The sequence below is a fragment of the Rhinopithecus bieti genome, unplaced genomic scaffold, assembly GCF_001698545.2.
Source record: "Rhinopithecus bieti isolate Rb0 unplaced genomic scaffold, ASM169854v2 scaffold_39586, whole genome shotgun sequence".
NCBI lineage: Eukaryota > Metazoa > Chordata > Mammalia > Primates > Cercopithecidae > Rhinopithecus > Rhinopithecus bieti.
This window is the reverse complement of record NW_016816842.1, coordinates 3,014,771-3,027,948: the sequence shown is the minus strand read 5'-3', so window position 1 is coordinate 3,027,948 and position 13,178 is coordinate 3,014,771. Positions and strand designations below refer to the sequence as shown.

The 13,178-nt window shown below is 38.2% G+C and overlaps 1 protein-coding gene across 5 annotated transcripts in view; it reads right to left on the bottom strand.

Annotated features, from left to right (window-relative positions):
• Positions 1-3,226: 3,226 nt before the first annotated feature.
• Positions 3,227-13,178, bottom strand: part of HSPBAP1 (HSPB1 associated protein 1) — a 51,124-nt gene continuing 41,172 nt past the window's right edge. For all 5 annotated transcript variants that reach the window (XM_017855364.1, XM_017855365.1, XM_017855367.1 and 2 more), the window contains 2 exons: positions 4,283-4,393; positions 3,227-4,154 (listed from right to left, as the gene is read on the bottom strand). In XM_017855364.1, the coding sequence (XP_017710853.1) occupies positions 3,621-4,154; positions 4,283-4,393 (645 nt within the window). In that variant the 3' untranslated portion in view covers positions 3,227-3,620. The remainder of the gene's footprint in view (positions 4,155-4,282; positions 4,394-13,178) is intronic.

Below are 13,178 nucleotides of genomic sequence, written 5' to 3'. Positions count from 1 at the left end.
GGGGGGGGCTTAATGATAAACACCACTGCTGATAATAATAATAATTTTAAAACCACAACTAAGTATGACAGCATGAAGGGATGCTCAGTGTATTAATATTTGGCTGAAAATTACAGGAAGGGGCATGATACAGCCATGGTTCAGTGAATCTGAAGGGCTTATCGACCCTAGCAAGTAGCCCCGGCTGAAAGAAGTCCACTTTGCACCTGTGATAGGTCTTGGTTGTTTACTCTAGGGTCAGAAATTCTCTTTTTTGGTATTTGGATCACCTGAGGTGTTTGCTGAAAGTCCAAGCTCTGGCCTCGTCCCAAAGGAGTCAGATTCTCTAGCACTAGAGTGGTTCCCAGGAATCTGCATTTTGGGCAAGCACCTCAAATAATTCTGGTATCTCTGACACCCAGAGCCACTATAAAATGTTCATGGACCTCAAGCACTTTTGCCATTGTGGGCCCTTTATTGCATCAAAAAGTTAAATATAATTTGCAACTGCATTGACATGAACACAAATGAAGTCAAGGCTGGATTATATATTTTGTTACTGATTTCAAAAGAAACTAAAAATCTTTGTGGCCTCCTAAAAGATTCGTGGGCCCTAGCCATTGTCTACGGCACCTAATAGATAAGGCAGCCTGCTGCTGCTCCCTTGATTCTGTGACATTAGGGGGAAGGCTGAGCTTTTATTTATTTTTTATTCTTTTAAGGATAGAAGTTTTACTATGTTGCACGAGCTGGGCTCAAGCAATCTCCCTGGCTCAGCTGGGATTATAGGCACATTCGGCCAGGTTTGTATTCTTTAAGTACCTTGGCGCCCAGGCTGGAGTTCAATGGTGTGATCTCGGCTCATCGCAACCTCCGCCTACTGGGGAGGCTGAGGCAGGCGGATGGTCAGGAGTTTGAGACCAGCATGGCCAATATGGTGAAACCCTGTCTCTACTAAAAAAAAAAAAAAAAATACAAAAATTAGCTGGGCATGGTGGTGTGCACCTGTAATTCCAGCTACGCCTCAAGCGATTCTCCTGCCTCAGCCTCCCGAGTAGCTGGTACTGCAGGCGTGTGCCACCACACCTGGCTAATTTTGTATTTTTAGTAGAGACGGGGTTTCACCATATTGGCCAGGCTGGTCTCAAACTCCTGACCTCAGGTGATCTGCCCGCCTTGGCCTCCCAAAGTGCTGGGATTACATGTGTAAGCAACAGCGCCCAGCTGAGGTTCTCTTTAATCAATGATTTCAACGAGTTGATGGGTGCTGACGAATTGATGGATGCAGCACACCATGGCACAAGTATACATATGTAACAAACCTGCACGTTATGCACATGTACCCTAGAACTTAAAGTATAATAATAAAAAAAAAAAAATCAATGATTTCACTTGCTCAGGCAGCTTACCTGTGAAATGCAGGATGAAAAGGGACGCAGCTACCGTGGTGGCTGACAGCCCCCCTTTCACTCTCTTTTCTCACATCATTCTCTGCAGATAGTCAGAATCTCTTGCCGCCTTACGGTCTCTATGAAATCAGGAAATTATCCCCCATAATCTGTTTCATACCATAGAAATCCATGCACAACAATGTGTTAACTCTTCTCCCAGGTCTCAGCATCTCAAAGGTTTAACTCTAATTGAATTAAATGTTTTGTCTCAAAATGCCTTGTAAACTTTCTTGACCCCAACCTACACTAAAAAATACATTTTATATCAAGCCCAATACATACACAGATGTAACTGAAAAGTTTTATGAGATATACTTACCCTGAAATATTTTGCATGAAAGGTTTCCTGAAATAAGAGTATTCCAATTCAGTAAAATTACTTTATTCCATTTAAAAACAGAAAACAAAAAACGCTGGTCTCTGTAATCCCAGCACTTTGGGAGGCTGAGGCAGGCAGATCACGTGGTCAGGAGTTCGAGACCAGCATGGCCAATATGGGTGAAACCCCGTCTCTACTAAAAAAAAAAAAAAAAAAAAAAAAAAAAAATTAGCTGGGCATGGTGGTGTGCACCTGTAATTCCAGCTACTCAGGAGGCTGAGAGAATCGCTTGAACCCGGGTGGCAGAGGTTGCAGTGAGCAGAGATTGGGTTACTGCACTGTCGCACGGGCGACAGAGCGAGACTCCACCTCAAAACAAAAAACCAAAACAGAACAAAAAAACAAAAAACGCTGGTCTCACCTGCTACACTGATTTTAAAATAGGTCACTATCTGCAGTTTGAAAAAGTGGTCAAAGGAGTAGCAAGCATAAAAAGTAAAATATCTGTAGTAAATGATGTCTATTTCTGCAATAGGAATATACCAAGAATAACAGCTACCTTATCTTTGGCCACATTCTCTGTCCCAATGTACTTGATGAGGTATTGTCAATAAGGTCTCATTTTTATTATTCACTCATTCAGATATTTAATAAACACCTACTACATGCTGGGCAATGATTGTGGCTCTGTAAATAACAGCAATAATCAAAGTCCCTACCCTTAAGGAGTTACATTTTGGTTGGGAGAGATACTAATGAAATTCATAGGTAAATACATAGTGGTCAGATGGAGATAAGTGCCACAGAAGGACTCTTTTCAGACCCTTCTTTCCCTGGGGATGCTTACATAACAACACCCTTCTTCCCTCCATGAAAACACATACTTTGGATTTACTGATACGCTTTACCTCGAGGACAGTAGGATAGCCAGCTATTAGTTCATCTCAAAGGTGACTTTGCATATCTTTTCTGTTGTGTGTTTCATGCATGGTTACCCAGAGATCAATATGCTTTTCTAATTTCTAAATTCCTTCTTAGACAGTGATGGTGATTAATTATCCCTGGATCTTGCAAATGTAATGAGAGTGGGATCAATTTCACTGAGCTAAGTCTTTAGTCACTGTTTGGGGAGTTTGAGTCCTTTTTAGTCCCAGGATTGGTGTTCCTAGATGTCCAAGTTCCTTGCCTGAAGAGGCCTCATACTGAACCCACAACTACTTTTCTCCTGATTGGTATCCTGCTCTGAATGACAGGGGTTATCCAGTGAGAATTCTGTAGCTGTTACAAGTGAGATCACCTCAGAGCAAGGCTAGATTCCAGACCCGGTGGATCCATTAGACCAGAGGCTGACAAAGCTTTTCTGTAAAGGAACAGATAGTGAGTATTTTTTCTGGGCCATACACTCTCTGTCACTACTCAACACTGCCGTCGTAATCCTGAAGACATCGTAGACAATATGTAAATGAATTCCATGGCTGTGTTCTAGTAAAACTTTATTTGCAAAAGTAAGCAGCAGGCTGGTCCCTGGTTGAGGCTGAGGAAGACATTACTTCCTGCTGGAAATACTTGGGACTTACATTTGAGACAAGCTGAAAGTATGGGATGAGGGAGGAACAAAAGCTTACAAACAAAGAGCAGCCAGTTTGGCCAAAGAGGAATATGCATGAAAGAAGGTGGCAACAGATTGTGAACATGTACCCTAGAACTTAAAGTAAAGAAGGTGGCAACAGACTGAAATGTAATTCGGTAAGGATAAATACATTTACAAACGTGCAAACTGACCTTTTGCTGGTTCATCTTTATTTTACAGTCACACTACTTAAAAATACATATTTAAAAAATATTATTTTAAAAGTCATCTTCCACTAGAATCACAAACTTCTTCCTTGTATCAAAAGTTGTGCCACTATCCTGGTTACTTGTGGATTCACCAAGCAGTCCAGCAAGTCATCCGTAGAAATGAATGTTTGAGAAGGAGCCGTAGTAGCATTTGAGGCAATCTGTTCCTTAATTGCCTTTTCACTGTTGTTCATTATTTGTTGTCTCTTGGCACAATGCAGTTTTCCAAAGTGTTCTCCATCCTTGTCAACAAAGTCTTTCCCATCACTTCCAAATATGCCTCCTCTTTCTGAAGGTGGTTCTTCGGACCGCTGTGCTACAGGTAGCAGATCAGGGCCAAAGGGACTTGCTGCCTCTGGTTTGCCTGTTCCTGTGGTCAAGTTCTGGCTACCTGTTTGGCCCACCTCCATGTGGTTGTACACATTTAATTCTTCCTTTTTCATGTGCTCTCCATCTGTTCTCAGTGCTTGGATTTCTACTACCTTAGATGTTCTGCAATGATCAAAAAATGCAGAAACAGCTGCATTTAAGTAGCAACAGTTCACTGCATGGGACGTTTCCTCAACCTAACGGAAAAGAAAAACCCTTTAAAGTGGTTACATACATTTAGTTACATTGGAAAACAAAAGTCCTAGTCAGGGCTGGTTTACCACAGGAAACTTAACTGCCATGATGAAGACCAGAAGCCGCCTACCTCAGTGGGGTTTAACCAGGCTCTGGTATTTTGTGGATTCTCTGCAGTTTTCAGGGCACACACAAGCATACGAGTGATTGCCTCTTCTACCCGGGCTAGGTGATCCTCTTCCTGAATTAAAAAAAACACACTTTTAACTTTTGTTAAGTCTCATGGCTTTTTAAGAGAGAATAAAGTCTCTTTTAATTTCATCTTCTATTCTCTCATTAATACAAATTTTGTTATAGAAGGAATGAATATGCTATTGGTAGAACCACAATTTTTGTGTATTTACTATCACCTGCCATCTAGAAGAGTTGCAGAATATTTCACCAAATTTAAGTATGTATTCTATCTATAAGACACGGCCTTAAGTATCAATCACCTTATGATATTTTCTCCAATCTTTTCCATTATTTGACATGTTTAAAGTTTTTTTTTAAAGTACCACATACAGAGGAATAATCCCTATAGAGTCTGACAAGCAAATTATTTCAGAGATGGAAGAAAAATTACAATAAACATGCTTGGCTACAAGAATGAGATGGCTATCCATCTAAACATGGCTTTCTTAAGACAGAGTAAGCATAAGGTATATAGCATTAATGAGGAACTGCATTAAAATCAACAACTTCTGTTTACCAAAAAACACCACAAAGGAAAAAAAACAAACTAGATGCCTGTAACATATATAACTGATAAAATATTAATGTGTAGAATAAAGAATCTACACATACCAATAAGAGAAATGAGCAAATTTTTAAAAATGGGCAAAAGACACAATGACCAGCATTTTTAAAAGGAGCAATCAGGTGACTAATAAACATATGAAGATATGTTTAGCCTCCAGGGAAGTGCAAATTGAGAAACCCATGAAATTGGCAAAAAGGGGCCTGATGGTTCCACGTGGGACACTGATACACTAATGAGAAAGCAAACTGATAGAGACATTTGGAAAACATGGGTGGCATTATCTCGTAAACTTGAGTACTGTATACCCTACAGACCAGCAATACCACTCTGAGATTTATACACAGTCTAGAGAAACTCTTGCACACGTGTGCCAGGAAACATGTATAAGAATATTCTGTTCATAGAAGCAAAAAATTGAACACCGAATCATCCATCAATAGAACAATGAATAATGTATAAATTATTATAAATATAAGTTATTGATATATATACATATATTAATATATGAATAGTAATTAAAATAGCAGCATGAATATTAATAATGAATAAATTACAAAGTATCTTAACACAGTATTATATCACAGTTAAAATGAATGAACAGCTTACATGTGACAGCACAAATGAATCTTAGAAACACAATATTGAAATTAAAAAGGCAAATCTCCATGATGAGATACCACTTCACACTAGGACAGCACTAATAAAAAAAAGACAGATATTAACAGGTGTTGGTGAGGATGCAGAGAAATCAGAATCTTCATACATTGCTGGTGGGAATGTAAAATGGTGCTTCAGAAACCTGGGAGTTCCTCAAAAAGTTAAACACAGAGTTACCATATGTAATGATTAATCTTGAGTCAAGTTGGCTAGACTATAGTGCTCAGTTGTTTGGTCAAACAATAATCTGGATGTTGCTGTGAAGATATCTTGAAGATATTACTAGCATTTACAATCAACTGACTTTATGTAAAGGAGATTACACTCAATAATGTGCGTGGTCCTCATCCAATTAGTTGAAGTCCTTAAGAGCAAAACCTGAGATGTCTTAGAGAAAAAAATTTTGCCTCAACGCTGTAATAGAAGTCCTACGTGGGTTTCCAGCCTGCCAGCCTGCCCTACAAATTTCAGACATGCCAGCCCCACAATCAAGTAAGCCCATTCCTTAAAGTAAATCTCAATCTCTTGTTCTCTATATAAATACAGACATTTCTAGGTATTATATAGATATCTACATTTACGGACATGTAGATATCATGTAAAGATATCTATTTACATATATACTCATAGGAATGGAATTGCTGGATCAAATGGTATATCAGAGTTCCTCAGAAAAACAGAACCAACAGAAGATGTAGCCAGATAACCAGATACAGATATAACATATAGCATTAGATTCATTTTACACCGTAAGATTTAGCCATGCGATAGCATGCATCAGTATTTCACTTCTTGTGATATTTGAAAAATATTCCATTGTATACATATACCACATTTTATCCACTTATCAGATGATTGATATTTGAGTTGTGTCACTTTGGGCTATTACGAATACTATTACTGTGAACATTCATGTAGAAGTTTTTGTGTGGACCTACATTTTCATTTTTCTTGGGTATACACCTAGGAATGGAATTGCTGGGTCACATGGTATATCAGTCAAGGTTCTCCAAAGAAAGAGAACCAATAGAAAAAAATATATATGTGTGCATATGTGTACAGAGATAAGACAGATGGATAGATGGACAGATAATGTGACAAAACTTTTTTGTTGAAACAAGAGAATGAGAAGAGTGAACGGAATAGATAGGGAAGGGATCGGGAAGAACACAGCACCACCCGAACAGAGCTAAAATCTGTGCTCTTTTCCAAATATGTTATTCATGAAAGCAATATCAGAACCTGGAGTTAACCTGAGTTATATAAGTGTGGTAGGCTCTAAAACCTAAGAGCTTTTTGGAGCTAAATTTGGCAAAAAGAAGGAATTATTGTCCAATGTTGAAGAGACAATGATAAAAGCAACATATGACAGAGAAAGATAGGATTATGTAACTCCAATTGTGTATTCCAGTTTTTCAATAAAGAATGAGTGGCCTTCAAACAGAATTATACAGAAAGATGTTGAAGAAGGAACTGGAGGTCTGGTTTGGTGAAGGACAGAAATCAACCATTTGAAATCACCATGAAGTTCTTAGCTACCACACTTCTAAGATGGAGTCTGTTTATATTCAATGATACTAATTCTTTGGAAAATTATAGAAAAGATTACTAAACAGTATATAATGAGTCTTTTAAAAACACTGTGGCGAAGTCATTCATGTTACTGAAGTCACGTAAATTCAAATCTGAATAAAATATGAACAAACACTATCCTATGGTAAATTAAAAAACAGTATATCACAACCAAGTGGTATTTGCTCCAGAAATTAAAGATGAATCAATATTAGGCAACCAATTGATAAAATTTATTGCACTACCAAATGTTTACTAAAGAAGAATATTATGTAATCTTCTTTATCAATTCAACAGCATTCAATACCTTTTCCCGATTTTAAAAAACAAAAAGTAACGAAATAGAAATTGATGGATACTTAATATGATAAAACACATACAACTCAGCCCCAAATCTAGCATTTCATAGTCAGGAACAAGGCAAGGATGCCCACTATCTCCACTATTATTAATGAACTGGATGGATTAGCCAATGTAATCAGACCAAATCTCCACCCCTACCCCACAATTATAGGCAAACAAATTAGAAAGGAAGAAGAAAAACTATCTTAATTTTCAGGTAATCTGAGAGATACCTGAAAATCCCAGAAAGTCAATATAAAACTACCACAAAATAAAATAATTCAAATTAACACAAAAATCAATAGCTATCATATACACTAATAATATCCACTTAGAAGACAGAATGGAAGATAAGACCTTACCCTAGCAGCGAAAAAAGATGAAATATGGCGGTCCTTCCTTACCTGCAGTTTCGCTTTCTACGGTTTCAGTTACCCGTGGGTAATCTCAGTCAGAAAATATTAAATGAAAAAATCCAGAAATAAACAATTTATCAGCTTTAAATTTCATGCAATTCTGAGTAGTGTGATGAAATCTCCCACCATTCCACTCTACACAGTACACATTACCTGCCTCTGAGTCACTCGGTAGTTAGCTCAGTGATCAGATCACTGTCGTGGTATTTGCAGGGCCTATATTCAAGGAACCCTTATTTTACTTGATAACGGCCCCATAGTACAAGAGTTGTGATGCTGGCGATTTGGATATGCCAAAGACAAGGCGTAAAGTGCTTCCTTTAAGTGAAAAGGTGAAAGTTCTCGACTTAAGGAGAGAAAAAAACAGCATGCTGAGGTTACTAAGGTCTATGGTAACAAATATTCTATCTACAAAACTGCGAAGAGAAAAAATTATGGTAGCTTTGCTATCACACCTCAAACTGCAAAAGCTGCAGCCACAGTGCGTAAGTGCTTAGTTAAAATGGATTAAGTTTGCATCTTAGTTAAGACATTACATTTGTAGGTGGAAGGCATGAACAGAAAAGTGTTGACTGATCACAATCGGGTTTGGTAACATTCAGGGTTTCAGTAATCCACTGGGGTTCTTGGAATATATCCCCCAAGGATAAGGAGATACTACTGTGTTTAGGAATAAACATTTAGAAGAAATGTGCAAAGCTTATGTGAGGAAAACTTTAAAACACAGCTGTAAAAACAAAAACAAACAAAAAAACCTGGACTTGGATATGTGGAAAGGTACCTAATTTGTGGACAGGACAATTCAAAATCATAAGCTCAGATAAAATTTAATATGGATTAAAAAATTCAATAGGTTTTTTTTTTTTTTTCTGATGCTAGACAAGCTGATTTTAAAGAACACATAAAAAAACCGAGGCAAGAATGCCGGGAAAACCCTGCAAAAAAAAGCAATGGTTACTCCTGCTGATGTTAAAACGTAAGACCTCACTAAATAAACAGGAAGAAAGACCAATGGACAAAATAGACCCACATACGTTCAGATATCTAGTATATGATGAAACAGACATTTCAAATCATAAGGGAAAACAGACTAAAATAAATGATGGTCCTGACAATCCTATTATCATTTTGGAGAAGATAAAATTAGATCTCAACCTTATACTATATCCTAGTGAAAAACTTCCAAATGGATAAGAGATCTAAATGCAAAAAACATGAAACAATCTCAATTCTAACATAAAACCTTGGTGAACTCCTTTATGACCTGGAAAAGGTCATATGACCTTGGTTTCTAATTATGACTCAAAAACAATAAAGTTCAACAACAGATTTTGTTGGTGAGGCTGTGGAGGAAACAAGCACTTTCATTTACTACTAATGGAAATGCAAAATGGCACAATCACAACGAAGCTGAATTTGGCAAAACCTAACAAAATTAAAGATACATTTACCCTATGACATGGCAAATCCTGTGTTAAGATCTTCCCCAAAGACACACTTCAACAAATACAAAACAACATATGCACAAGGTTATTCAGTGGCATCATTCGTAATTACAAAAGACTGGAAACAATGCAAACATCTATCCTTAAAGGAACTAATTAACAGTAGAGCACTCATATAATGAAGTACTAGACAGTGGTTGAAGAAAAATATGAACGTTTCTCTTTACTATTATGTAGTGAAATTCAGGATATTATTGTTGAAAAAAGCAAGGTGTGGAACACTATGGTTTATTACTTTCTGTGGAATAAAGGATAGAAAATAAAAAATATACTTGAATAAGTATATAAATAAGTATACAAAGATGTATTTATATGCTTATGCATTTTGTACATATAAGACTGTTTACATACTTATTTACATATATAAATACATGTATTCATTTACTTAATTTTATATATAGATACATGTTTACAAGAAACACTGGAAATGATAAACCAGAAATGAATAAAAATGGATCTCTATCAAGGTTGGGAAAAATGGAGTGGATGGAACAGGGATGAAAGGCAGACTTCCCTGAGTATAACTTTTAATATAGTTTTGACAAGTTAAATGTTCTACATATTCAAAATATTAAATTAGATCACAATTTTAAAAAAGTAGATCCTAAAATTGAAAACAAACTGAAACAAATGAACTTAACTAAATATCCAATTAGTAAAATAACCATAAATGAAAAGAAGTCCTTCACAATGTCTCCTGAATAAAGGACTTTGTATCTATCCCTCTTAGTGATAGATACAGTCTACTAATAAAAGAATTGCAAAGAAATTTTAATTTTACTGGCAAGCTTTATGGTTAGTAGTAATATTTGTATTTGAATTTTGGAAATATAAATTTGACATCTTTTTTTTTTTTTTTGAGATGGGAGTGTTGTTCTGTCACCAGGCTGGAGTGTGATGGCATGATCTCGGCTCACTGCAACCTCCGCCTCCTGGGTTCAAGTGATTCCCCTGCCTCAGCCTCCTGACTAGCTGGGACTACAGGCACGTGCCACCATGCCCGGCTAATTTTTTGTAGTTTTTTTTAGTAGAGATGGGGTTTCACCATGTTGGCCAGGATGGTCTCGATCTCCTCACCTTGTGATATGCCCGCCTCGGCCTCCCAAAGTGCAGGGGATTACAGGTGTGAGCCACCGCGCCCAGCCTAATTTGACATCTTAAAAAATATATTGCTGGATACAGCAAACAAGTAAGTATATTGCTGGGTTTTTTTTTTTTTTTGAGATGGAGACTCGCTCTGTTGCCAGGCCAGAGTGCAGTGACTTGATCTCGGCTCACTGCAACCTCCATCTCCTGGGTTCAAGCAACTCTCCTGCCTCAGCCTCCTGAATAGCTGGATTACAGGTGCGCACCATCATGCCCAGTTAATTTTTGTATTTTTAGTAGAGATGGGGTTTCACCATGTTGGCCAGGATGGTCTCGATCTTTTGACCTCATGATCCGCCCACCTCGGCTCCCAAAGTGCTGAGATTACAGGCGTGAGCCACCAAGCCCGGCCTTATGTTACTGTTTTTAAGGCCCCAGATTTTCAGTGTAAGAGAAGAGATAAAAATACAGAAACAAATAAGAAAAAATTCTATCATGCTAAACTTGAATTAGATACTTTTATAATTCAAAAGTCTGATGACTGGGTGTCATGCTCATGTGTGAGACATGCCTCCCTTAAGCCTTGTTATGACGTCAGCACATTACCTGTCTAGATATATTTTTTAAACACGTGAATTAGAAATATATCAATATCTATCAATCAATCATCAATCAATCATCTATCTATCTCATATTCTAGCTACATCACTGAAAGAGCCTAGAAACAGTGACACCCAGGAGCAATGAACAGCTTTAGAGCTGAGATCTCAGTTTCTAAAGGCCATTCCCTACAAAAAGAACTGTGGCTACCTGGAGAAATTATAGACTTCCAAGTTTGGGGCACTAAAGAAAAAAGGGTATCCTGGGATATCTTCCTGTGCCAGAAAGCCAGGATACACTCAAAGTCTAATTAATGGGGACGTATCAAAAGGGCACAGGCCAGCTTGAAGTTTCACTAAAAGGACAGATAAGACCCAAATTTAAAATTATCTTGTCAAGCTGGAATGCTCAATCAAACTAACATGATGAAAACTAACAGGGATGACTGTGAAATACTGGATTTAGAATTAAAATCAGCTTCATAGGTACAGGATAGGATTCAACCTGCCTGACAGCAGATCATCTGAAAAAAAGCACCGACATTTTAGAGTTGAATATGAAACTAAAGTGAAATGAGATTACTAAAAAAACTAACCCAATATTACAAGCAGCACTGGAAATACTTAGGATGGAGATCATGTAGGGTAGAAATCTTATACTCTACCAAATAAGGCCCACTGATACTCAGTTTTAGGCACCATATATTAAGAGAACTATTCTAGACATAATAACTCTCCCTCCTCCTCATAGCAATTTCTACTTTTTAAACATCTCCCATATGCCACGCACTATATCAGATGTTTTTACAATGTGTTCTCCAATTTAACCTCACAACCACTCTACTGAGGTGGGTTCAATTATAATCCTCATTTTACAAGAAAATGGAGGCTTGAAGAGATTAAGTAACTATCTATGTTAGACAGCTAACAAAGGTAACTTGTATCTTAAAGTTGCCTGATTCCAAAGTCTGTGGCCAGAATGGTAAAAAGTCTGGAAAAGGAAAAGTCACATAAAACACTCCATTAAAGACAGTAAGAGTTTTTGAGCATGGAAGAAGAAAAGATTATGGAAACACTTGGAGGTATTTTCAAATATTTTAAAAAGATGACAGCTCTATTCTTTAACAACAAGTGAACTTCCTTGGGAGGTGAAGCACCTGTCAGGGCTATTGTAGATATGACTTTGGCATTGGGAGTGGAAGTTCCCCATGGATTCTACCTTAATATCTGCTGCAACTCCAGTTCAGCACGCTATAGGCAACATTTCTGTTATGTTACTGATCTCCTGCCATACCTCTCACCTAAGCCTCAAGGGCTACAACTCTTGTCTAAGCCCACACAATATAGCTTCGTTACAATATTCCTTCTGTTCCACTGATTCCAAAGCCATTCCTATTACCAAAGGATAGGGAAAACTAGACTAGGGAGAGGATGCGGCTGTCAAACAGAGCAGAGAGATGCAATCCAGGCTTCAGGTCAAGGAGAGCAGAGATGCAGTCAGGGCCTCTGGTTAAAAAGAGGCAGCTGCAATTATGGCCCCAGTTTAAGAGACAGGCTTGAGCATAACAAGCAGCTATTCTAATTGTCAAACAGAGCAGGCAACCAGGATTAAGCATAACACATAGGAAGGAAAGGCCTCTGGCAGAAATGAAATGATAAAAACCTAGCACTGAAAGAAAGACTCCGCTTTGAGAATACGTAGAAGCCAAGACAGAATTCTGCAATTAGTAATGACCTTGAACCAAGAAGCAGGTATTGGCCGGGCGCGGTGGCTCAGGCCTGTAATCCCAGCACTTTGGGAGGCCAAGACGGGCGGATCACGAGGTCAGGAGATTGAGACCATCCTGGCTAACACAGTGAAATCCCATCTCTACTAAAAAATACAAAATACTAAACGGGCGAGGTGGCGGGCGCCTGTAGTCCCAGCTACTCGGGAGGCTGAGGCAGGAGAATGGCGTAAACCTGGGAGGCGGAGCTTGCAGTGAGCTGAGATCCGGCCACTGCACTCCAGCCTGGGCCACACAGTGAGACTCCGTCTCAAAGAAAA